Raw genomic sequence first — 26,924 nt, forward strand, 5'->3', positions numbered from 1 at the left:
AGCCGTTTTCTCAGGCGGAAAATATTTAACATAAAAAGCAAGAGCCAAGGACTCCCAATTAGTGATTTTTAAAGCCGCCCGATTCAACCCATTAATCCACAATTTAGCTTTCCCACTCAAAGAGAACGGGAAAAGTATCTCCATAGTCTGCTCCGGAGTCAATCCCTTTTGCTTGATGGTGGAACAATATTGGATGAAGGACTGTATGTGAAGATTCGGATCTTCACCTGGTTCCCCACCGTACTGGCGTCTCTCAATCATGTTAATCAATGAAGGCTCAATCTTGAAGGTCTCAGCTGCAATAGAAGGCATGATTGCCTTTGGTAGCACGGACAGACTTGGCTTAGAGTAGTCTGTAAGCCGTGGGGTAGGTGGCGGTAGTGGAGTTTCGTCACCCATCTCTATCTCTGAAACTGAATCTGTATCTGAAGGAAAAAGATCGCCAATATTATGATCAGAATCAGAGTAATTCCCACACTGTGCAATGAAAGTTCCTCGTCTACCAAAGGTTCTTTCGGGCTCAGGATCGAATGGAGTAAGATTACTAGTACCTACGGTCCTGGGCATAGACAAAGACTACAAAACAATGTGAGATCCGGTCTCAAGGAACGTGAGTTCCTTGAGTAGTAACAAACAATAATCTAGGATAAGCAATCAACAACAGAAAATAAAACCGTTTCCCCGGCAACGGCGCCAAAATTTGATAGGCTAAATCGCACTCCTATCAAAGATAAACCTAACGTTCACCAACTAAAAATATAGCAAGGGAAGCAGGGATCATATCCACAGGGAAACAATGTTCTTTCTACTATTAATCGACAATTCTAGACTATTGGGAAACAAGAATATGGGTTGATTTGTATAATAAAACTAGGACGATAATTAAACAATTAAGAAATCATATATTAAAGAATCTAGGGCATAGGTTCACCAATGAACAACATTCCAGGATGACAACAATCAATAATAATCAATAAAACAGTTAATTAGACTAGCATGCTCTCTCGAATCGATACTAATCATAGACTTAGAATTAACGGGCTCTCGCTACGTATTAATCCTAATTATACCTATTGACACAAGCCTAAACATCAAATTGCATCTCTCGAATTTTAATTTGATATTGCGAAACTAATACAATCAAACCTGCGCAAATCTAATTGCAAAGGAAATAAGGGCAATTAATAGGAATTAACAGCTAAACCAACAATCAACAACAATTAATCATCCCTTCACATTCGTTCATGGATTCCCAAAACCCTAGAAAATCAACTACTCACACATATTTAAATTAAACCAAATAAACATATTAAATAAAAGCATGATTGAAATTGAATAATAGAATCTGAAATAAAGAAATACCTAATAACGAAGAACGAACGATAACTGAAAGTTTGAATCTTTAATTAATTTAAAGTTGAGTGTTTAAAGAAATAAAAATTGAAGTTTTAAGCTAAGCAAAATAATAATACGAAATTCGGAGGAGAAGAACCTCCTAAAACCTTAATTACTTATATATAGTGCAAACTAAGCAAAAGAAGACGAACTGGGACTGAAAACCGGGCACCCCGGTTTCCAGAAACCGGCCGGTTTTCGGCCCAGTCAGGCGTTCCAAAAGTATCAGGTAGCGAAAACCGGGGCTACAGGTTTCTCCAAACCTGCCGGTTTCGCACCTAAGAGAAACCTTCTCATTTCTCAAAACCTGCCGGTTTGTGAAAACCGAGGCCACAGGTTTTGAGCTCAATTAGACGTATTTGCCTTGAGTTTGAACTTGAGGCCCATGCCCAACTCCTTTGGGCCAAGTTTGACGCTCGTGGCCCCTTTGAAGCTGGCTAGATCACCCCACAATGCCTCGGGATCCGTGTAGTCATCCAAAAGTGATGGAAAACGGGCCTCCAAAGACCAATTATCATCAAAAAACAGCCCTGCAACTAACAGACACTACACAACACACATTAGCATTAAAATAGGCTCCGAAGAGCTCAAATGAGATGAAAAGTGCATACGGGACGGGGGTAAAAATTATATAAAATATGAGTGTATCAGTACCATTGAAATTTTGATGTAATTTTTATTATTTCTAGTTTAGAACTTTAAGTTAGCATTGAATGAAGATTCAAGACGATGCCAAGGTAACAAGATGGTGAACAAGAGGTTTTGGGCCATACTAGTTCACCAATTTTATTTATGCTTTTATACTTCCTCAGTTCCGGAAATATCGCACCATGGTTGACTTTTACTCTTCTAACCATTACTTTGACTCTTAACATCTCAAATCGCGTGCAAGTAAAAATTATAAAAAATAATATTTAGAAAATATATATCGATACGAATCTAACATGACCTCACATGACTAAAATTTTCTTACGTACGAATCACAAAAAATGGCCAAAGTCGGAGTGTGAATAGTGTAAAAAACAAATGGTGCGATATTTCCGGAACGGAGGAAGTATATTGAATGAATGTATATTATGCATGAATACGTTGTTCGTATGCTCGATTAGATTTAGTTCACTAAATAATCGAACCAAAATAGAAACAACTAGGTCCACAGTAATATTGAGTTCAAAAGTTGCCTTCCAAATCAAGCACTTACAAAAATCTAAGGATCGAACGTAGTAGGTTTACGCCAAAGCGAGGTGCTATATTAGTTGACTTAGATGGTAAGGCGTCCCAAAGGAGCACGTTGATTGTGGTTTCAACTCAAACAACAATGGCATTATGTTGTGGCAATGGGATAAATTATGGTATTAATTTATTAACCAAGAGTAATTTGGAGATTACTAGCAATAGATTTTTCTTACCTAGAATCTTAAAATACTGAAGTCATGCCAAAGCTGCTTAAGGATTTGGGACTTTTAGGGTATTGAAATCGTTTCATTCAATTTTATGGACCATGTTTTGCTTTTTCATGAATGAAATGTTAATAGGTTTAATGATTGCATGCTAGTATTTATTTTAAAGTTATTAAGTTATGAATGGTTATTTATTGCAAATTCTTTTCAAATGTAGTAATCAAATGGCCGCAAACAATAACAACTTGTTCAACCTGCGTTCAATTCTCGACAAAGAGAAGTTGAACGACAACAATTTCCTCGACTGGAAAAGGAACTTGCAAATAGTTCTAATGCATGAGGAACAAGAATATTTCCTAGAGGAAGAGTTATCAGAGGCCGCCGGGCCGGAGGTGACTCAAGCTGCCCTTAACCATTGGATCCAGGCCAACAGGGATGTCAAATGTGTGATGCTTGCATCCATGAATCCTGAACTTCAGAAAATGTTAATTAACTCGGATGCTTACCAAATCATCTCGGAGTTGAAGAACATGTTTCAGGACCAAGCCAGAATCGAAAAATTCGAGACTTAGAGGTTGATCCTTGAGACTAAGCTCAATAAAGGAGAACCAGTGAGCCCACATGTTCTTAAAGTGATTGGACTCTTTGAGAACATGAGAGCTGTAGATTCAGACGTCTCAAATGAGATGGATATTGACATCATTCTCCATTCTCTTCATAATGGATATGATCAGTTCAAGTTGAATTACAACAAAACAGCATGGAGAAAACTCTTACTGAGCTTCACGGTATGCTGAATACCGCTGAAAAGACGCTCAAGCAAGAGAATAAGCACGACGTGCTTATGGTGCGTAAGGAAAAGGGCTTCAAGAAATCAGGCAAGGGAAAGGGCAAGAAGGGTAAGGGCAAGGCTACGCCCTCACCTAAGTCCAACGGCACCAGTTCTGGTAAACAGAAGAGGGTGACTCGTTCTTCTGCCGACTCTGAATGCTTCTACTGCAAGAAGAAGGGGCATTGGAAGAGGGATTGCTTGAAGAGAAAGGAAGATGAGAAGAACGGAAACGTTGCTTCTACTTCAGGTATGTATGTTATACATTGTAATCTTGCTAATTCTACTTCTTGGGTATTAGATACTGGTTGTGGCTCACACTTATTTTCCAATTCGCAGGGACTAAGGAGAAGTAGAATGCTTGATAAAGGCGAGATGGATCTACGCGTGGGAAATGGAGCACGGATTTCTACATTAGCCATAGGATCTTATTTTATTTCTTTGCCTAGTGGTTTTGTTTTGGAACTAGAAAACTGTTACTATGTTCCTAGTATCACCAGAAACATCATTTCCGTTTCAAGTTTGGATTCTAAAGGTTTTAGTTTTCAATTCAAAGACTATAGTTGTTCTTTTGCTTTGAATAGAATGTTTTATGGTTCAGCACAACAACAAAATGGTCTATATGTGCTAGATACAAGCAAACACATTTATAACATAAATACTAAAAACGCTAAAACTGGTGATCCGATCTCACATTTCTGTGGCATTGTCGATTAGGCCATATAAACACAAAGCGCATGGAATTACTTCAACGGAAGGGAATTCTAGAATCATTCTACTTAGAGAAGATTGATCAATGCGAATCTTGTTTACTTGGCAAAATGTCAAAGCAACCTTTCTCAAAGGTAGGAGAAAGAGCAAGCGAACTACTAGGGCTAATACATACGGACGTATGTGGGCCTATGAGTACGAAAGCTAGAGGTGATTTCAGCTATTTCATAACGTTTACGGACCATTTTAGTAGATATGGCTATATTTACTTAATGAAACACAAGTCTGAATCGTTTGAGAAATTCCGAAACTTTCAAAATGAAGTAGAGAATCAACATGGCAAGAAAATCAAAGCTCTAAGATTAGATCGAGGAGGTGAATATCTTAGCCATGAGTTTGATGACCATCTAAAAGAATGCGATATTCTTTCTGAATTGACTGCTCCGGGGACACCTCAATGGAATGGAGTGTCGGAACGGAGAAACAGGACCTTACTCGATATGGTAAGGTCAATGATGGGTCAAGCCGAACTTACTTTACAATTTTGGGGACATACGTTGCAAACAACATCACTCACACTGAATCGTGCTCCGTCAAAAGCTGTTGAAAAGACTCCATATGAATTATAGACTGGGAAACTTCCAAAGTTGATTTTTCTAAAGATTTGGGGTTGCGAAGCATATGTCAAGCGATTAATTTCGGACAAGCTCGAACCAAAATCTGACAAATGTTTCTTCGTTGGGTATCCAAAAGAAACAAAGGGGTATTACTTCTACAACAAGTCAGAGAACAAAGTAACCCTGGTCTGCTAGCTTCAATTTCCAAGATGAAATTCTGAGGGTGATTCCTTTGTGGGTGAGACTACCTAATTTACCACTGAACTGTTGGGGGCCCGATTCTCTCAGTAGAATTGGTAGACTAATTGGAGTTCCTCTATATGCTGATGAGAGTTTCCTTTGCCAGAATCTTGATAGAGGTGGATGTTACTAAGGACATGCCTAGAACTGTGGTGATTCAAGACCCTTCAGGAGCTAATATCAACTTCGTGACGGTGTCTTTTTGGAAAGAAATGATATTTCCAAATTGACAAGTGGGAGAATAATAGACCTCAAAGAGATTCGAGACGAACAACGAACCAAGAACTCTTTAGAAGCAGAGTGAAGAACCTCCAAGGCCTTTAGAAGAGCCAGTGGGAGTAGTTCCTCAAAACGTTGTTACCCCTTGTAAGTCAAATAGAACTAAGGTTCAGCCGGACAGATGGACATGCGTCCTCTTGACTGAAAACTTAGATGTTCTCATATTAGATAGTGATGAACCTATGACTTCCAAGCAAAATATGACGAGCCCAAGCTCCACTAAATGGTTAGAGGCCATGAAATCTGCGATAGACTCCATGTCTGAAAATCAAGTCTGGGATTTGGTAGATTTGCCGGATGGGTTCACACCTATCGGATGCAAATGGGTCTTCAATTTGAAGAAAGACAAAGATGAAATTGTATACATATACAAGGCTAGATTGGTAGCAAAAGGTTACAGGCAAGTTCACGGCGTTGACTACGATGAAACGTTTTCTCCAGTCGCTATGCTTAAGTCTATTCGGATAATCCTTGCGATTGTCGCGTTTCATGACAATGAAATATGATAAATGGATGTCAAAACTGCCTTCTTGAATGGTGTTCTTGAAGAGACTGTGTTTATGACGCAGCCGGAGGGTTTTGTCGATCAAAAGAACCAAGGAAAGGTATGCAAGCTTAAGAAGTCCATTTATGGATTAAAGCAGGCATCAAGGAGTTGGAATAAACAATTTGATGAAGCAGTCAATAAGTTTGGCTTCATCAAGAATCAGGACGAATGTAGATGGCATACTACTTATTGGAAACGACATTCCTATGTTGGAGTCTGTAAAGACTTGGCTTGGAAAGTGTTTCTCAATGAAGGACTTAGGAGAGGCACAATACATATTGGGCATCAAGATCTATAGGGATAGATCTAAGAGGATGATTGGACTAAGCCAGAGACTTACAGATTAGGGATAGATCTAAGTGCTATACATATTAGTTTATTCACGGAAGAATTCACGGAAGTTTATAGGGATAGATCTAAGTGCTATATTAGTTTATAGGATAGATCTAAGTGCTAGCAAGGTTCAATATGATGGAAGCCAAGAGAGGCCATCTACCCATGTCACATGGCACATATCTAAGCAAGACTCAGTGTCCCAAGACATCTGATGAACGTTGATAGATTAAAAAGTGATACCGCAAGTGCACGGTGTCTATTGTTAGTAGATACTTAGCAAATACGGGTCGATCCCACAGGGAGACAAGTTCTATTAGTTTTTGCCCAATTATACGAACTATTTCAATAACGAAATTTGATTTTGAGTATTAACTAGTAAAACTAAAGCAATAATAAAAATGCGTAATTTATCAATGAATTAAAGGTCTAGGGCGTCTTTTCGGTTCACCATGCTTATACCAATCCAAGAATACAAATCAATTCGACAATGAATAGGCTAGGCCGAGTAATTAAAGTATATGTTAATCCTACGATCGGGTCTTAACACTTTCAATCCAACATATGCAGTACGGTCGCTAACATAATCAGAATTGCCAATTGCACAAAGCCTCTAAGAATATGATCTTTCAATTCTAATTCCTATTAGCTAGATAATCAATCCACGATATTGGCCAATTACATGAATCAACAATTAATAACAAATCAATTGGAATTACTCAAGCATAATCTATAAATTAACAAACTTTAATGCATAACAATCATGGTATTGGCTTCCCTTACTTAGCCCTAGATTAAAACTACTCGCTCATAATTGAATTAACAAGCATGAAATATGAATTAACAATGAATTTCATAATGAAAAATAATAAGAAACGGTAATTCAAAGCAAGAAAAGCAAGAAGAATTATGAAAATACCTCTATATTGAGTAATTGAATGGAATGAACTAGGGCTCAATAATGTGAAGAGAGAAAAAATAAAACTAAGCGTTCAAAAGAATTCTAAGGAAATAATAACATGAGGGAAATAAATTAATTCCCTTGAGTATTTATATGCTCCTATTTTCTAAAATAAAATAAATAAATAAGAAAATAAAAATAAAAATAAAAGTCGTCGATGATTGGTCGATGGAGCGATGACGTGGCAGCCAAACCCGAGCACGAGCCGCGCACACGGCAAGAGAGATGGCGAGGCATGAGCAGCGAGGGATCTCGCGCACCATCCCTCGCTGGCATGATGATGAGCGACTAGCAAGAAAGTAGAGCAGCGAGGGAGCTAGCGAGCCATCCCTCGCTGCCATGCGCGTGTGTGTAGCAAGCTAAGCGACGAAGCTATAGGCAGCGAGGGAGCTAGCGAGCCATCCCTCGTTGGCCTAGTGAAGTGTAGCGAGACAAGCAACGGAGCAACGAGGCAGCGAGGGATCTCGCGCACTATCCCTCGCTGGCCTAGTGAAGCAAGCAACCATGAAGCGATGAGGCACGCCGATAGATGTAGCGAGCCAACGATAGATGTAGCGAGCCAACGAGGGATCTTGCGAGCCAACGAGAGATCTTGCGAGCCAACGAGGGATCTTGCGAGGCTATGCACAAGCGATACATCGAGCTAAATATCCCCAGAAAGCTCAATTCTCCGATCAAACACTTCGTCTCCGACTCGAACCATCCGGTGATCATTCGATCCACCTCCAAACACTCCGAAAGCACCCAAATGATTGTAAAATCACCTGAAATATAAAAAAGAACACAAACGGAGCGTAATAGAGTACAATAACGACGACTTATGCAATTATGACTCTAAATGCAACTAAAATGAGACAAATGCCTAGAAATGCAACCTAAATAAGCCTAGAATACCCTATATAAATATGATTCATCAAGCGTAGAAAGATGAGTGGAATTCCATACGCTTCGGCTATTGGATCCATCATGTATCCTATGATTTGCACAAGGCCAGATGTTTCGTTGGCACGTAGTGCAACGAGCAGGTACCAGTCAGAACCAGGTGAGGGGCATTGGACTGCTGCCAAGAATATCCTAAAGTACCTGAAAAGGACTAAGGATCAGTTTCTGGTCTATGGTGTTACATATGAGTTGATTGTTAAGGGCTATACGGACGCAAGCTTTCAAACCGACAGAGATGATTTCAGATCACAATCTGGGTTTGTGTTCTGTCTTAATGGCGGAGCAGTAAGCTAGAAAAGTGCTAAGCAAAGCACTGTTGCGGATTCTACAACTGAAGCCGAGTACATTGCTGCCTCAGAAGCAGCAAAGGAAGCTGTTTGGATTCGAAAGTTCATCGAAGAACTTGGGGTTGTCCCTTCCATTAAAGGACCAATGGCTTTGTATTGCGACAATAGCGGAGCCATTGCCCAGGCAAAGGAGCCTAGGAGCCACCAGAAGTCCAAGCACGTACTGCGGCGATTTCATATACTTCGAGAAATCGTTGAAAGGAAAGAAATCGAGATTTTCAAGGTTGGAATTGACGTCAGCGTCACGGATCCATTGACTAAACCGTTGCCACAAGCGAAGCACAACGCACATGTAAAAACCATGGAAATCAAGCATATTGGAGGATGGCTTTGATTTTCTAAGTTTTGTTTTAGAATATCTGTTAGATCTGTGTTTAAAACAATTGGTTTAACCATTTCATATTTATGAAATTTATTATTTCATATTCATTTAATTTCGGTTTAGTATTAAATGATAAGTCCATGTGATTCAAAACATTCAAATGGGATGTCAAGATGGATTCTTCGACAAAGAAACACCCATAAGTGAACTTGAATATTGAAGTCACAAAGGATCCCTAATACAGGTCATTGAAAGGTGGACGGCCAATGACTAATGAAGATTAGATTGCAAGTGGATTTGTAGTTCGGTTTCTTGAACTAGATTAACTGGATGTCAGAATCTTTTGCATAGATACTTATTGGATCTTGTATCGGATTGACCAGGAGAACACTTTAAGAGATTAAAGTCATGTCATAAGTAGTTCTCATTAATGCTGATTAGAACCGTTCCTTAGAACATGAGTGATTATGTCTGCTCGTTTGAGAATTAGTTCGCTTTGATGCTAGCTAAACGTCGCACCGTACAAGGAGGCTATAAAAGCAGTTATTGGGCGTACTATGAATCAAAGTGAGTGTTCATAGATTGCAAGAATGCATTGTCCTCCTATCTATGATAGGATATGGTGTTGTTGTGTAACAAGGCCTCTCGGAGAGATAGATACTCTGAAAATGCATGGCCATGCTCAGAATGGTTAAGGCTTAACCTTCTGTAAAAGTTTAACAGTTGAGCTCTGTAATCCGAGAAACACTTCTGAACCTAATAAGGATGGCTTGGATCTTGCCTTATGTTCAGCAAGTAACACTAAGCGACAAAGGAATGTGAATGCACACTTGTCTTAATGACAAGTGGGAGACTGAAGGAAATATGTCCTTCACCCAAGGTGCATTAAGTCTAATACCAAGGTTCAGATTAATTGCGAACAATTAATTCAGTAAGATCAAGTGATCGGAACAGCTAGCTAGAGCAATGCTTCCGATCAGTGAGTTCTAATCTATATTAGGCTCACAACTTACTCTCGACTGAACCTATAAGGTCACACCAATGACATGTAACAGATCACCGGATTAAATGAATCGGAAATTCATTTAATAGCTTTTCGGGAATTAGTTTCGAAAAACGTATTATACGATACGACCTTGTATCGGAATCGTATATCGTATCGCGAATATTCATAAGCTGGGAGAAACAAATAATCGTATCGTACGACGGTGATTCGTCGTGTACGATAGGATAAATAAAAGCCGTAAGGCGTTCGTCGCGAATACGAGCCACATCGGAGATGTCGGCCCGTCGAGCCAAGCGCGCATGCGCGCAAGGCCCAACGAGCCAGCGAGCTCGCAACGCAGCAAGCAGGCCAGCGCGCCTGGCCACGGCAGCGCGCACAAAGGCGCAGCAGCACAACAGCGAGCAAAGCAATGTCCCACGACCCATGCTGCTCGGCTGCGCTGCGGGCTTCGGCCTGCGGTGTGTGTTGTGCGCATGGGCTGTGCATGCGTGTGTGGTGTGTGGCACTATAAAAAAACACGACTCATAGTGACACTTTTTTGGTCGAAAAGTGGCGCTAAAAAGCGTCACAATTTTCTATAATGACGCTTCACAAAAGCGTCACTATATTTTGGGCCACTATATACTGACGCTTTTAGTAGCCACAAAGCTCAAATTTTGTGACGCTCTTTTTAGCCACTCCTTCAATATAAGGACGCTTTTAATGGTTGATTTTTGTCGAGCTACATTTGAGCCAAATCGATTGTGATGCAACAAAGCGTCACAATTTACCTCCCCATATTTCCCACTAAAACAATTACGATGCAAAAAAGCTTCACAATTTACCTCCCCATTATTTCCCACCAAAACACCTTTGATGCAAAAAAGCGTCACAATTTACCTACCAATCATATTCTTTTATATTTATCTAAATAGAGAAACTTTAGTACCAAAATGAAGTATTACAAGAAAAGTTCAAAACGAAGAAACAAAAACCACATCAATGGGTGTACAGACCGCAACACCAGAAGGAAACATAGCATCACACTATAAATCATGCAAATAGCACAGCAACCAACCACAATAGAAACGTACAGCTGACTGCAACAACAGAACAAACAGCCGGAAACACTCATCATGTGCATATTTGCATTGTCCAATAATCAAACTTGTAATCACATACTTAAATTTAATAAAAAAAAACATCCACATGCATATTTGCACTGTCCAATAATCAAACTAGTTAAGCTAGAACATACCAAAATAACTTAGGATCCTATATTATATATCCATACATCAAATTTTTGTCCTATCAAATCACACTAGAAATAAAAATAACTTATTTTAACATAAAAAAAATGTTCGTTCCTAAATCCCTGTGATTGAGATCGAAGCTTCAATATCTTGATCTAATTGTTACCTTTGCCACCTGAATCATAATTAATCTACACATATATAAAATTATGTCATATATATGAAAGGTAAAAAGCATTATAACAATATTTTCTATGAGGAAATACTTCCATAAAAAAAACAGACATATAAAAAAAGTATATATGATCTGGGAAAAGGTAAATATTTAAAATCGGAATATTCCTGAAGCTGGAGGAAAGTGTTGCAGCAACAATATATTTCATGGCCAAAACTGAAATCTAAAAAGCAGAGTAAACAAACAGCATACCAGCATCCAACCAAAATAACTACAAATCATAGGAAGGGAAGCACAGACTGCAATCCAAAACTTAAGTGTCGGTAGTAAGTTAAAGGTTGAGCTATCATTCTCATTCATCGTGGAACTGGGGAGGATTTAACTCCCACTACATCAACAGAGCACATATGGAGGATTCATTCCTGATTTAAGCTATTACAAGAAGCCAAGAACTATATGGAGGATACTGGATATACAATGACCAAAAACTGCTTTTATATCATGCTAATGTTAGCTGACTAATCATGACCTAAGTTTATGTACTTAATACTTTCATGAGCATGAATCATGGCATGCAGTTTACGAGATTCAGTTCGTATGATAAAGTATGTATCTATAGCCTGTATAAAAGATTACTCTAAAACATTGGTATTGTTAAGCTCATATTATCTATGTGCATTCTGTATTCCCAACTTTTAAAGACAGGCTGGACATCAAATGATTGGATTTGTTTGTTTCTTTCACAAATTTATTAAGAAGTTTGTGCTTATGATTCTTGATTCTATGCAGGACAGATTATTGAGATCAAAAGGAAAACCTGGAAGCATTTGCTGGACCAGATAATTTGTTGAGGGTCTGCAAATTGGAAGACAGAACAACATAGACAAACTCAAGCTTATCCAGTACAATAAGGTACATAAACTTTTGGCTGATCCGTGCATGTGTGTTTCGGAGAGACTATGAGGTAGAAAAGGTAGTTGTTGGTTTAATGTAGTCTTGTGGGTTTACCAAGCGAGGGTTCATCTACTAAGTAGCTCATATGAGTGCTCAGTTTTCGATTAAAAAGGCATGAAAAAAAAGAGCAGGCCAAAGCATTGTCTAAAATCGTGTAGGCGCAAGGCGTCGGGGGCCATGGGTCTAGGCGAAGCGATTTCAAAGAGGCGACTAACAACAGTTTTTAACAATTTCCACTGTGTAGTGCACTGAGAACTCCAAATTACCTTGATGGGCCTTGAACTTTTTTATACATTGGCCCAAAGACGTTCTTTGTTTACCTCTATGCCTTGGAGAGAGGGTGAGCTTAGAGACGTGGTTGTTGATATGCGCTCTGTCTGGTCTTTTAGATTTAATGATAGAGGGTGGATCTCTGTAGCCTTAGTTCATAATCATGTCTGGTCTTTTATCACAGGCGTTGCTCCCATTCCGTAGTTGCAAAATGGTAAATAATAGAATTCCCTCTTCCCCCCTCCTCATTAACTGCGCCTGTTACGTTAAAGCGAATATAACAAGACCCTGTTTTTAAAAGTAGACCCAAAATATTGCAATGTGGCAACTGTTAAGGGATGGGGAGAATATACTTTTAGCTGCTCTGTAAATTTTTTCTTAGCTAATGAGCTTTTACTCTTAATTTCTCCAACCCAGCCTTAGTTATCTAATGGGTTTGTGCCGAATGTTTTTTTTTTCCAAAATGCGCAATAGGTATTTATTCTTTTCTTTCTGCTTGTTTTGAGGCAGGTGGTAAATGGAAAGCAGATCCAAATTAAACTGACTGGCTTCATGGAAAAGAATACTGGTAAGTTCATGAAAGAGCTATGGTCGCTTCTTCTCAGTGCCCAGAAAAATGCTAGTGGCGTCCCCCAACAATTCCTGGATGCTAAAGAGGAGGAAACCAAGAAGAAAAAGGTTCTCATCTACCTACTGAAGCTCATTATTCAATTCTTTATTTGTCTACACTACAAGAAATATGGATTTTTGCGACTGCTTAGTTTAGTCGCAAAAAGGGGTAAAACAGTCGCAATAATGGGTTTGCGACTGAATAACAGTCGCAGGCTGTCCGTAGCTGAAAGCCTTGTCGCAAAAAGATTATTGCGACTAAAATGGCCGTAGCAATTTGTTTGCGACTGGGTTTAACGACAACGTTGCGACTATGGGTCTGCGACCCTACATCAAATTTTTGCTACTGAAAAGGCAGTCGCAATTCTTCAAACAAAAAATTAAAAAAAAAAAAGAAATTAACAACTAAAATTAGTTGCTAATTTACCTTCAAAAAAAAAAAATTAGTTGCTAATTTCATTTTCGAGAAGATTTCCGTATCAACATAAACACGATAACTCAAATTATGAAGAACTAAGAATATTATTCTGTATTATTCATCCCGTCACACATATACAACAAAATTTGGAAGTGATTACAGATCTACTTATCTAAATATAAAAAGAACGACGAATATAATTTACAACCAAATATAGATATTAAAATAAGAATTTACAAAATTAGAATCGCCTTACTGAAGAACTAACCAATTTATACTTAAAACAATGCTTAAATAAAACTAGATCTGATATTTGAATCCGAAAATTCAAGGAGAAGATCTGATTACTTGTATCTGAAAAACGGATCATCTCTTGCTGGACTTGTGACCTTCATTATTGGATCTAGATTGTGTTGTACACCGCTAAGAAGAAGAGAAGACCCAGATTCGATTTATTTACGACATCAGTTTCTTGTACATTTGAAGAAATTGTACTTCATCACTGAAGAATTGCAAAGCTTGTGGGGTTAATGTCAAAATCATTGAAAGATTATCGGATATAACATGTTAAGAGTTTAAATTTTGGTGTTCTTGCTCTATTATTGAGTGGGATGAGATAAATCCCTCATAAAAAAAATAAGAGAGGAAGTATGAAGGGGGTGACGGCTGGGATGGTGGAAGTGGGGCTAGAGACCTTAGGGTTTTGGTTAAATACTTAGGTTGGGTAGTGGGGTAAAGTTAGGGGTGAGTTTCTTGTTTTATCCAATTTTAATTAACAAAATTTCTAAAAAGTGGTAGTGGGCTCCTAAAGGACAAGTCACGACAAATTTTAAAGTAGTCGCAAAGCTTTTTATAAACCAAATTAAAGGTTTGAAGGATCAGCAACTGCACAGGCGTCGCAGGTTTAAGAGGCCGTCGCAGATCAGCGACTGAGTAGCGACTGTCTATTTTAGCAGTCGCAAAAAATAAATTGCGACTGATTTCTTGGTGGTCGCAAAAAAACAGTCGCTAAATCGTGTTTTTCTTGTAGTGCTATATTGCGTGATTAAATTTTGAATCCTTGCAGGCGGAGAATGATCGTATCTTTGATGAAATTCAGAGAAGGAAAGAAAAGGAGGCTAAAGAATCCGAGGAAGAGAAAGAGAGGCAAATGGTAACTTAATATGTTCCATGCTACACTACTACAAAAATGTCCAAAGAGATCCCTAAAAACAGACCCTTTTGAATACATAACGGGTCTCTTTAGTTAAAAAGACCTCATATTATCAATAACGGGTCTCTTCTATTAACCCGGAAAATAAAAGATACACAACACACCCATTTTCACAGATACGGAGTCTCTTATATAAGCGGGGTCCACGGAGTGTAAAAAAGAAGAGAGCCGTTAACTACCATGAGGGATCTGTTTAATTTAATTCATACGGAAAATAGTCATTGTTTAATTTAATTAACGCCCAATTTTCTTTTCCCCTTCCTTCTACCAGCGAAAACCCAACCCTACTCCCCCATTTCAGATCTAATCGAATTTGTAGCAAAATCGCATCCCAAACTTTTCACTCCTTTGTTCTCAATCAAAACTCCAATTTATCTTCCTCAATCACTCCCCAATATCACCAATTTCTGCAGCTCACTAGAGTTGAATGAAAAACCCTAATTTTCAAAATCAAATTTCAATTTTTAAGCAACAATGCAAATTCGGTCATTGAAATCCATACAATTCATGGAGGTTTGTACGCAGATTCCAGTCGATGAGCTCAATCAACAGATCGAGCAGACAAGGGATGAATCGCAAGGTCGAAGTGAAGTTGAAGAATTTTCGAATATTTTTCACGATTTCCAGGAGAATTAGGGTTATTTATTCGATTCATTACATCTGGGATGTTACCTGAAATTGATTGAATTTATTCTTGTTTCGATTGATACTAATGCTGAGTTGACCACTAGATCTGAGAGGAAGGAGGCGGCTAAGAATACTCTCTCTGCCTACCAAGCTGTTCTGGTAATTTTAATTTGTTTCGCAAGTTAATACAAGAAAGTTATTCAGATGCGTGTTTTTGGTGATTTTGTTGGTTTTAGATCATCGGGATTTATCGTTTTCTTTTTTAGATTCCAACAACATTGTGATAATAGTGAATTATAATTATTAATGTTCGGGTATCTAATTATAGTTTTGCATTATGTTCGTATAATTTGTGATTTTCATGACAATTTGTTAGTTTTGCTGAAGTTTTTATTGGTATGAGAAAAGGTTTAGGAAGGTAATCAAATTTGTTGATATAAAAGTGATTGGAATCTTTTGGGTTTGTTTTCATCTTTGTTTGGACATTTTTTGGGTTTGTTTGTTCATCTTTGCTTGAGCTTTGGGTTACAATTATTATTTATTTAATTGCTTGTAGGTTTTTTCCCTAAGGTAATATGTTAGTGGAAAGATTTTTGATATTGAGTAAAATCGATATGGTTCATGTACATGAAACCCTTATCCATTTTGGGAATAAGGCCTTGGTTTTGTTGTGGTAAAAGAAAAAACACTAATAAAGGCTTCATTGAATGATAAACTTGCTTTCTGCTTGCAACTAGCACGTTTGGTGGAGATGTATAGATACTATCTATTTGAATGGGACTTAGAATGGTAAAATAGACAAGACTATAATACTATATTAACTGGGCAACTCATGTGGCTGTTGGGATTGGTGATGGTGTCCCTGGGTATTGTGCAAAACAAACTAATGCACCTGCATTCATTGTAAGTTCATTAGCCTCCGCATAATCTTTTGCTGCTGTTTGTCTGAGATTTCAGACTTAATCAAGTTGTTGCAAGCACAGAAAACCAATCCTGACTCCCCCCTTAGATCTACTCATTCCAAAATTCTCACTTCTTTGTTCACAATCAAAACCCAGATTTATGTTCGTCAATCAATCTATAAATCCCTAATTCACTCATTTCTGCACCTCACCGGAATTTATCTTCTTCAATTGATCCAATAATGTGAATTTTGTCATCTCTGCTCTCTTCCCTTATTTCGCCGCCGCTGTTTGGGGTTCTGGTGGTTGTTGACGATATCGTTGCTAGTTATGAACTGGTAATCTCTCTACTAATTTATTGCATTAATAAATTGAATTGAATTAAACCCTCAATTTATAAAACCCTAACTTTTTGTTCTAGATTTCTTACTCATTTCCGGCAAGAATTGCGTACCGTCAGCCCTGCTGGCGCTTCGCCATCGGCGAAGGCTGCTAATTGTCAAACCATTGGTGTCGAGGTTGGTGTTATTGTGGTCTCTTCTTCACTCATTTCACTCCTCTTCTTCACTCATTTCACTCCGCTGCTTCATCTTTCCTATGGCAGACTCGTCGAAGTCACTCTGTAGCCTCGCCGGAGCTGCTGCTGTTGCGGTTCTGTTGGTGTTGTCAGATCTAACTTAACACAAGAGTGGATGAATCTAAAGCTTAAAGGGAAGTTGAAGGAACTTTCGGTAACGAATATGTAAAGCTCATTTTCCCTCTCTCCATTTTCAATTTTTATTGGCTCATTTGGTATTCCTTTTAATTGAATGTTTGAGAATTTGCAAAGTTTTTTCTTTGAAAAATGACCCTGCAAAAATCTTACCTCTGGACAGATTTTTTCTACAATTTAAGTATGTTTTGCTCCATCTTTTAGTGCTTTAATAAGTTTGAATGTTGTATTTTTCTTTTAATTGATATTTCCGAATAATTTATGCATTGATAATATCTATCATGTCCTCTAGTTCTCTATCCAGGGACAGGCTTGTATTTGCTACCAAGCTATTTTATTTCAATTGTTTTGAACAATGTGATTTTCTTAGTTGCCAGGTTATAGCAGTTTTGTTTACACCAAGCCACTTTAATATGATTCTCATTTTCCTTATGGTACAAGCTACAAATCTGGTCGTGAATGATATTATAGATGTTCTGTAGAAGGTGTTTGATTATCTGAATTGATATATGCTTGTGTTTATATTGTGACTCTTGACATATTAAGTTGCCAAGGCGCAAGTGATGGCTTATCTTAATTAATTAACAAGACTGGTCGTCTGCAACGATCAACTCTAGCTTGTGATTCTCTTCTATAACTCTTTAAGATATTTTATTTTTTCTTTTGAAAAATATGTACCTCATTTTCTCTATCATTTGTTTTCAGGTGATTCTTGTCACTTGTCATTTGCCTAGGCTTTTGTTTGTGGATTAGTGTTCATTTCACTATTAAGTTTGGGTGACTTGTTTAGGAGTCTGTAAATTCTTTTTAGGCCTAAGAGCGGTAATGTATTACATAATAATATTTCAGAACATTGTGTGAGACAGATGTTTTGTTCATTCTTATACCTACCTAAATCATTGGTGTTTGTAAACCGATGATTCTTGTAAGAAGGAATATAGAGATATTTGTTAACTTCCTCGGTCTGTTTCGGCATTAGTGTGATCATGTCCGTATGTCTTGTGTTCTGTTTTATCGTTATATACTAATTCCTCTACATTTGTCTACCTTTCACATTCAGGGATCAGAAGCATCGCTCGTGGTTTTCCCGGCCTTGAAATGATTAGCATATCGATGAAGATGCAAGGTTTAAATGAGGAGATATAGAGTAATATATATTTCTTGTACTTACAACTTTCAGATATATATATGTACATGTTTGGGTTTTTATTCATGATAGACCATGAAGTATTTTGTAAGATTTTGGTCGAATATGAATTTTTGGTGTTGTATTAAAGTTGGTTTTTTAATTTAAGTTTAAGCAATAATAGTGCTGCTGTTTCAAAATAATATTATTTATTTTTTTTAATAAAAAATTGGCAAAGAGACCCAATATCTAAGATGATGGGTCTTTTTTTTTATATTAAAAAATGAAAAAGAGACCCGTTATCTTACATATGGGGTCTAAGTTTGTTTGATAAAATAATATTAAAAAATATCAAAGAGACCCCCTGTGTTAGATATGGGGTCTGAATTTTTTCACAGACAAACCCCATATCTCTAATAAGGGGTCTCTTCCCTAGCTAAATTATTTGTCTTACTGTTAACATAAGAGACCCCTTTTCTTAAATATTGGGTCTCTTGTTTTTAACAAACAGACCCCCTCTAGATGAGGGGGTCTCTTTTAAAAAGAGACCCCCCCATCTAGAGACCCCCTCTAAGAGGATCTCTTAGGCCATTTTGGACGGGTCTCTTTGCCCACTTTTGTAGTAGTGCTAGCTAGCTTCTTAAGAGTTGGGTTGTTTGATTTTAACTCCCGTGTTTCTTATGGTCACTCAGGTTGCTTCTGCAATTATTTGGGTTCATATCCTTACCTCAAACTACTGTAGGATGACGGACTTGGCAAATATTCTACCGAGGAATCAAATAGAAGGCGAGAGAGATGTTCTGGTGTGCAATCTGGAGATGAGAATGGAGCTGGTGTGAGAAATAGTTTTGGAGGAAGATCTAGATTGGCTTTAACTTCAATAATATTTCTGTGTACTTCTGCTTTAAGTGTTATTGAGTATTGATGTTCTTTCATAGTTTTGTTGGCATGTGCATATGTTTTATAGACCAAACTGAACTGGTGAAGCATTTTAGGGAACATATCGTTTAAATTGATTTAAAATTTATGTATCTTCTTGCTTCTGTGTTGAAAGGGTAAAATTTATCATTTGCAACACACTCAACCAGACCACCTATGATCCGTACATACACAAGAAGACACAAGAGACATCAAGGTACAAAAGAGAAAGCTGCAGCAACAACACCAGGAGAGGAACCACCCACCTAAGTAGTGGCAACGGACATGTTCATTAAGACAATTTGTCTTGTGCAAGCTGCCAATTTGTCTGAGTATTTCCTTCTTAATTACTTTTGTCGATATTCAATGTTTTGTAAATAAAAGGGAAGAGGGAAGTAGGAAAAGGGCATCTGGAGAGTATTGAGCTAAGAGAAGAGACCTCTCGAAAGTCTCTAAGTTATTCTGTTGTTTTGTAAACCCAAACATATAATTATTCATCTATCAAATCATTCCTTCTTCCTGTTGTGTGTTTTTCCTTTAAATTTCTGTTTGCAAGTGCAGTGACTATCTGAGTTCGTAGCACTATTCCTCGAAAGAGTATCAGTGTTAAGGCCACAAATGATTTCACCGGGTTGCGGTTGTTACTTGACTATTCTATTTAGTTCTAGTTGATTGGATTATTCTCTAAGTAATGTTCTTTAGTAAAAGTCAACTTTCTAATTGTTTATTTTATTGTTATCCTCTGGTCATTTGTATTTAAGTGAGATAATGGTTGGCTGGCAGGGAGGAGGAACATAAGAGATTGATAAAAAAAACAGATGAAGCTAAATAAAAAAGAAAAGGTATAAGGAATAGAACTGACCATCAGTATTGCTGATTCTGCACCATCTAAAAGGTCCGATGACACATTTCCTTTACGTACTTCCTTCAAAACTTGTCCAAAGTACGAAGCAATCATCTTAAATGTCTTTGTTGTTTCATCAAACTTGCTGTCCAGCACTTGATTGTGTTGTGCAAGGTCTTCATTTTGCTTCTTTACAACTGATAATTCAACTTTTAAGTTCTCCATTTCAATATCACTTTTGTTAAGATAGCCAGACCCTTCTTTCCTCAACAAACCTTCCACTCCAAAGATGTCACTTTGCTTCACTCCAAAGCCATAATTTAGAGGACGTTTAGGCACTTCACCTCCGTACATAAGCTCATTAAAGACCTCATTCTCAATTTCGACCTTAGACTTGGAAGTAGAGGAACTCGCAAGGTTTTCTTAGACTTTATTGTTTGCATCCTCCTGGTACATAATAAGAAATGCGTAAGGTTTAGATGACAAAAATATAAATTATTGAATGAACTCAACGCAATGGATACCATAAATTGACGAGATATTGTGCCCTCTTTAAAGCTTCCATCTTCTTTGGCATAAACTGATTTGTAAAACGTCAATTCGCTATACTCTCCCTTCTTCTCTTTCTGCAATATTAGGAAACAAAATTCAACAAACTTATGGAGTAGATCGAGGCTGATTAAAGCAAATACGATTAGCACCTATAGCAACTGAAATGCAACAAATCAAATAATGTAAAAAATCATATAAGATCTTCTCTTCGATTAGCAAAGCTTGTAGGACCACTGTTGTGAATATGACCTCGTACTGATCGAGCATCTTTTCCAAGTTGAGATAATTTCTAAGTTCATAAATCAATGTTATCATGAATCGGAGATAAAAAAGTAGCTTACTCAAATCAGGATTTGTTGGGGTTACATACCGTGCCCTTTAGTGAAAACCAATAATCGACCAAATCATTCCAACTGCTACTAGATATTCCATCAGGAATACTATCATAATTTTGATCTAGAGTTTTATTCACTGGATCAAAGTACCGCTTCTTCAATATATACCTATTATTCTTCCATGATTTACCAGTACGCCTCACAACTGCCTTGTCAACTACCAGCCCATCAGGTATCACAAAATGTTCCTTCAAAGACAAAAAAAAAAAAATCAAGTTACATCACATGTTATATCACATCATTGGGATAGACACAAATCAAGTTTGAATGTTGGGGGAATTATAAATTTTAAAATTAATAAAATAGCTATGTCCAGTGTCCTAGTTATAACATAACTCTAATATTGATGGATAAGAGGGAAATAGAAATCAGGTACTTATCAGGTACTGGTAATGTTATGATCACAGGACTAGGATAGGAGAAGCTGGAAATTGTTTGTCAAACTTTGGCTTTCATGCTCACTGGAGAAATCCCTTTAGGGACAGATGTACTAGTTATGTTATACATACCATGCACAATAAATGCACTAACATGACATCCAATTTGAAACTGGAGAGGTCTGGTCTCGTCCTTGTAGTTGAATACATCATGAACTATGTCTAGGGTCCATATGGCTTAGGTTTAATTAAGTGTTTTAGCTTGTTTCTGTCTGTTCATATATTCAAATGAGTATTTGAATATCAGTTGATTGATACCCCGTTTGAGAGTTTCTAGAGTCCTTAAGGGGTATTTGAGGGTGAGTAACATTTTAGAGTTCTCAATGATTCTTGAAGGTTAGGAATAGCTAATATATCCAGTTAGCCATAAGGTGATACAAATAATAGTAATATTCATAAACATAAACTCCAGTGAAAAAACACATAACGCTACAACATGAGCGATTCTAAATCTGTTGAATTACAACTTTAAAAGCATGCGTACTCACTAAGATCAGTGTTCAGAATGAGAAGAACCTGGTCCAAAAACTCATAAGCCTAAGGGATTTCTATAGATAAAGACCACATATTTTTGGAGCCTACATAGAAACGACTGTATGGTCTGCGACCAGGACTGCTATGAAGTTCATGTACTGCCACAAAGCACACAGCTGAACTCAAAAGTCCAAATGAACAAAAGGTAATAGCAACAAAAAGAATCAAGTAAATTACCAGAATAATCGATTTCATGATCTACGAAAACTCTTCAACATACAACTATACAAATAATCTCGTTGGTTGACAAATGCGCAACTAGTTGATCATGAATGAAAGGGTTAAGAACGATAATCTACATACCCGAACCATTGTAACGATATTAGATTTTAACTTCTTGTTCACAGCACGCCAGGTTTTGATTCCCACTAGACACAATGAATCTTTTTTTGCAATATCACCGAGGAAAGTAACAAGGATGGAACCACCTTTTTGCAGAGGTTGACAGAATTCATTGAGCTTGACATAGTATCTGAATCCTTTTTCATCAGTCCAAAAGTCTCGAGGCTGGACTGAACCCTTCACGAGATGGCATTTTCCATTAGCATCTGCCAGATTTAAAGATATAGAGTTACGTGTAATAATTAAAAAAACAACTCGATTACATAGAATCACCAATATAAAAAAACAAACAAACAGGTGCATCTTTTATGTAGAGATATGTTTTTACCTATAACTAGAACCTCTTCCTTCTCATCAAACTTCACGCGTTTAGGCCAATTTGCAACTATAATCCGACGTCGAGGTTTTGATGCTTTCACACTAGTCTCTCCCCCATCTCCTTCGTTCAATTCTTCTTCACTTTCAGAAACTGATTCATCTGGTTCATCAGAACTGTTATTTGGCATAATTTCTGTCTCAACCTGAATGGATGGAGTAGATCTCTCAACATGAAAGGATGGAGTAGATCGCTCCATGGGAGATGTATTTGCACTAACAACCATGTATGTTGGAGGCCTCTGAACGGAAACCCAATCACCATATCCATTTTTATTCCGTATCATGGAGTCTGATGGTGATGGTGTAGGAGGAGGTCGTGACAACACATGTTTTTTTAATCCCGTGGGTGGAACAAATGATTTTTTCTCTGAATATGGTTGGGCACCTGTGAAAGAAGACACAATTGGCTGTTGTACAGCTTTGTGAGGCAACCTTGTAGCTTTGACAGAATTTGGTGAAACTTTCTGAGGTTGATGGGTAGCTTTATGAGGCTGTTGGGTAGCGTTATGAGGCTTTGCATGATGTGCTTCTTTTTCTGCTTCTTTTTCTGCTGCTATTTGAATGAGATTTGGAAATAAAGGGCCACACGACCATCTACTTTCATCCGTTTTTCTTTGTGCTTGTGGTGCTCCTGTAAGAGTGGATGAAATTGAGTGTTGCAATGGTTTAGAGGATGGTTGTGATAGGCTAAAATGATGTTTGAAGTTGGGGCTTTGAAGGTATGGAAGTAGATTTAGGTATGGATGATTTTGGAGCAACCATGGACGGAGATGATGTAGAAGACGTAGGCTTTTTTTACAGTTGTGGATTGCTTGATGGGTTCTGATATATATCCAAATGTTTGTGACACTCCAAGTGTTGGAGGGAAGAATGGTCCCCATTTTTGGGTGGATTTATCAGAAGATTTGGCTGACTTTGGTGAAGCAACGCTCGAGTCTTCACTAGCAGTAGCTATGAAGGTTCTTTTACTCCTGTAACTCATTTTTCAGGTCCTGTTGAACAAGTGAGACACACAATTATTCAATCATAAATTTTGTCTCTAACCAAGTACGTCCACATGAACATAGAATGCCGCATACTCTAGGCATTTAATTTAATTTCTAGTTTCCTATATCTCGATCTACATTTCCCACACCAAATTCATTTCACCTTGATAATTTATTAATCAAATTAAGAGCTCCTTAATTTTATATTAACTTTGATGGAAGAGCTCTTTAACAAACTCTAAATCTAAGTGTTCAAGAACTCTAAACAATCAACCAACAACTGCACCAACTAACCAACAACCTAAACATCAAAAACAAAATGCAACAAAAGAACTACAATTAACAAAGGCAAACACTGAATAAAACACGAACAACATATTGGCAGTAGATTAGGCAGAAAATCACGATACAGAATATCAGATCGAAGAAAAAGCATATCATTAGCAGATCAGATTCACAGCGGCAAGCAGTAGCAGTTCACACTATTACAAAACCCAGTTATTCTCGACATTATGTCCTCGACGCCAAAGGGAAACCGCTGCGTGAAATTCAGGTTTCCGATTTTACATGATTCTTATTCCATTGACCTGATTAAAGTTTTTTTTTAGCAGATAAATTGTGATATCAAGAAGCCACTAGGACACTGATTAAAGCCTGGACAATATAGATTCAATGCACAACCCTTTATTGTGGCTTTGGCAGAGTAGAATAATTCTGTTGTAGCTCTACGGAAAATCAAACCCGATTCTGGAAATATTTTTTAAGACCAAGGCATTTATATTTTTGTGGTAAATAAGGTATATTTTATTACCAAAAGGTAAAAGCCAAATAGAATTGAAACAAACAAACAACAAAACAAAAACAGCTAAGGGAGCACAAACCCGCATCCCAAGCTAAAAACGCAAAAGCAACCACAAAGAGACAAGCCAAACGCAGAAGAGAACAACACAAAAGAACAGCAAAACAAAACAGCAGCTGCATCAGAAAGCAACCAACAATGTAGCAAGTAACTGGTACACTACAACTACACTACAACTACAGTAAGAACACAACACGTAGCTGCACACACTGACCACACACCAGGCTGAGCAGAACAGCAGCCCTTCAAACAGCAAGCCAAACAACTGCACAAACGCAGACAGACAACCAGAAGCGGAGGCACAAAGCAGAACTGCAACAGGATACAGACTGAAAACCAGACTGCAAATTGAACACCCTGAAAAACTAACACCCTACGGCCTACACTAAACATCTTAACCACTCAACTCCAATCTGTCAACTAATTAAATAAACAGAACAGCCTAATCGTTGTAAGAGCTTCACCAGAAGTTTCAGGTGGAATTTGGATATGAATAAAAGGTCTCTCCTTAGCATAGGCTGATGAGATTTTAGGTATAAGATTATCCACATTTTCCAGAAGTACAATCTTTTAAAAACCAGGTTGATTATGAATTATTGGTGTATTGAGAAAAGGGTCACACGATTCAATCTCGTTGAACAGGTAAGCTATATTATTCACCAGGAAAAAAACCAAACCGTACAATACATCCAATTCCTAATTCTAAAAGAACCAATAATCTACCATAATAACCATCATGTATGTAACAGCTTCAACCAAAATTTTGGTATCAATGAAATTTTCTAAATGTGTTAGACACTCAAGAAAAAAAGAAAATTCCAGCTTACTCCCTACATTGTTACCTGCTTAATTGAACAGAATCCTATCCAAGTTCCTTTTACCAGCTATAGCTCGAAGGCTAGTGTTGATGAGTTGATGAATAAATTGTATGTTCAGGAAGAGTGTTGTTTCATAGTAGCTCGAAGTCTGGTGTTAGATGAATAAATTGTATGTTCAGGAAGAGTGATGTTTTATTTCACTCTGTAGTTTTTTTTGTTTTTTTTATTTTTCCCTTTCCTAGTATGTGAATGTAAAGACTAAGGAGTGTGTTTTACCACTCTTGAAATATAAATAAAGTAGTGCTACGAAAATGTGATTTTCAAAATTACAATGCTGCCATCATCAACTAGGATTAATGCTGAAAAAATTACCATAATATTTCATCAAGAAACATAATTTTTTACTGACCCTTTTCTTTTACCATGGATTGTTGACACCACTTTGAAACATGTAGGTACACAAACACCTAAAAGGTTCTCAATTAGCATACAAATCCTAAAAATCATCATTCAGAAATTGATCATTCAGGTTAACATTTAGACCCTACTTTGTGATACAGTTTGTGATACACTGCATTGACTCAATATGCTCATTCAACAATAAGTAATTAAATTTCCATTTCTTAATCAAAATCGAGTGTCTTAGACAACAAATTCATAACCAATCCGTATAACTAAAAGAACTGAAATTCACTCAATTCAGTATGGAAGTTCACATAAAAACACAAACTAATTGCAGAATTTTTAATTAGAATATACTGCCCCTTAAAATTCGATGGTCCAAAAAAAATATGTAGAATTCTTGTGTCCCTGGTTCTCATAAAAATATCCCCTTCGTCCTTAACCCCATACTTTCATGGACACCTCTCCCCTAAAATTCAATTGCAAAAAGTAATTTACAATTAACTTGACATAAAAAATGGGTATAACATCAAGAACTTACCGGTGAAATCTGCGATGGCTCTGCAATGGCTCTGCGATGGCTCTGTTACGGCTCTAAGATTGGGTTCGAATGAATTCTTGCAATTACGAAATCAAGTCGTGAAAATCCAAAGAAACTTACAATTAAAGATGAATTTAGGGTGGAGTGAGAATTAGCTTGCAATTATAGGCTTCTCCAGATTTCCCATTTATACTGGAATGGAATGAGAGAAATTTGAGTTGAGGATCGGAGATCGTTAATTTGGTGAGAATATCTGGGGAATTTTTGAGAATTTTCTGGGATTTTTTTGCTGAGGAGGGAGCAGCGAGTCGGTTTGTTAGAGTAGAGGAGGTTGAGAATTTCGTGGGTGTCGTGTAGTGTATACGTGAGGTTTCTGAAATCTCCAAATAAGCGGGAGTTAAACACGTGGTCACGTGCAATGGTTATTTTTGTAACATTGTGACTATTTTTGTGGCCAATATTTATTTAGACACCTAAAATCTTCATTATATACATATCTAGTTTTCGTGACCAAAAAAATATTGTGACCCTTTATAAAAGCGTCATAGCAAAAGCGTCAATATATACTCTATTTTCTTGTAGTGTGGTCGGTCAACGCCTTTGGTCTTGGTCGGTTACACTTGATATAACAATTAGGTTATATTTTTCCCACAATACACAATCTGTTTTTCCAGTAACCTAAACCTAATTCCAAAAGTACGTAGTTCAGTTTTTGCTCTCTACCAAAAACTGTCCATCCCGAAAAGAAAAC

The 26,924-nt window shown here is 37.5% G+C and overlaps 2 protein-coding genes across 4 annotated transcripts; one reads left to right on the forward strand and one right to left on the reverse strand.

Annotated features, from left to right (window-relative positions):
• Window positions 1–11,059: 11,059 nt before the first annotated feature.
• On the reverse strand, window positions 11,060–26,519 carry LOC110791232 (uncharacterized). Of its 3 annotated transcripts, none has more exons than XM_056836592.1 (8): window positions 26,174–26,519; window positions 22,518–23,559; window positions 22,151–22,395; window positions 20,852–21,064; window positions 20,677–20,770; window positions 20,454–20,554; window positions 19,948–20,376; window positions 11,060–11,336 (listed from the first exon to the last, which is right to left on the reverse strand). In XM_056836592.1, the coding sequence occupies exons 2-7, from the start codon at window positions 23,446–23,448 to the stop codon at window positions 20,353–20,355; spliced, it is 1,608 nt and encodes a 535-aa protein (XP_056692570.1). In that variant the 5' UTR covers window positions 23,449–23,559; window positions 26,174–26,519; the 3' UTR covers window positions 11,060–11,336; window positions 19,948–20,352. The 3 variants fall into 3 exon arrangements, with proteins under 3 accessions (XP_056692570.1, XP_056692569.1, XP_021851672.2); XM_056836591.1 differs by having other exon boundaries at window positions 11,060–11,352; XM_021995980.2 differs by lacking the exon at window positions 20,677–20,770 and having other exon boundaries at window positions 11,060–11,352; window positions 20,454–20,555.
• Window positions 13,107–19,025, forward strand: LOC110791233 (uncharacterized). The gene is made up of 3 exons (XM_056836593.1): window positions 13,107–13,238; window positions 14,654–14,740; window positions 18,860–19,025. Exons 1-3 carry the CDS (start codon window positions 13,113–13,115, stop codon window positions 19,004–19,006), a joined length of 360 nt encoding a protein of 119 aa, XP_056692571.1. The 5' UTR covers window positions 13,107–13,112; the 3' UTR covers window positions 19,007–19,025.
• Window positions 26,520–26,924: the final 405 nt, after the last annotated feature.

This window comes from Spinacia oleracea, chromosome 2, assembly GCF_020520425.1.
Source record: "Spinacia oleracea cultivar Varoflay chromosome 2, BTI_SOV_V1, whole genome shotgun sequence".
NCBI lineage: Eukaryota > Viridiplantae > Streptophyta > Magnoliopsida > Caryophyllales > Amaranthaceae > Spinacia > Spinacia oleracea.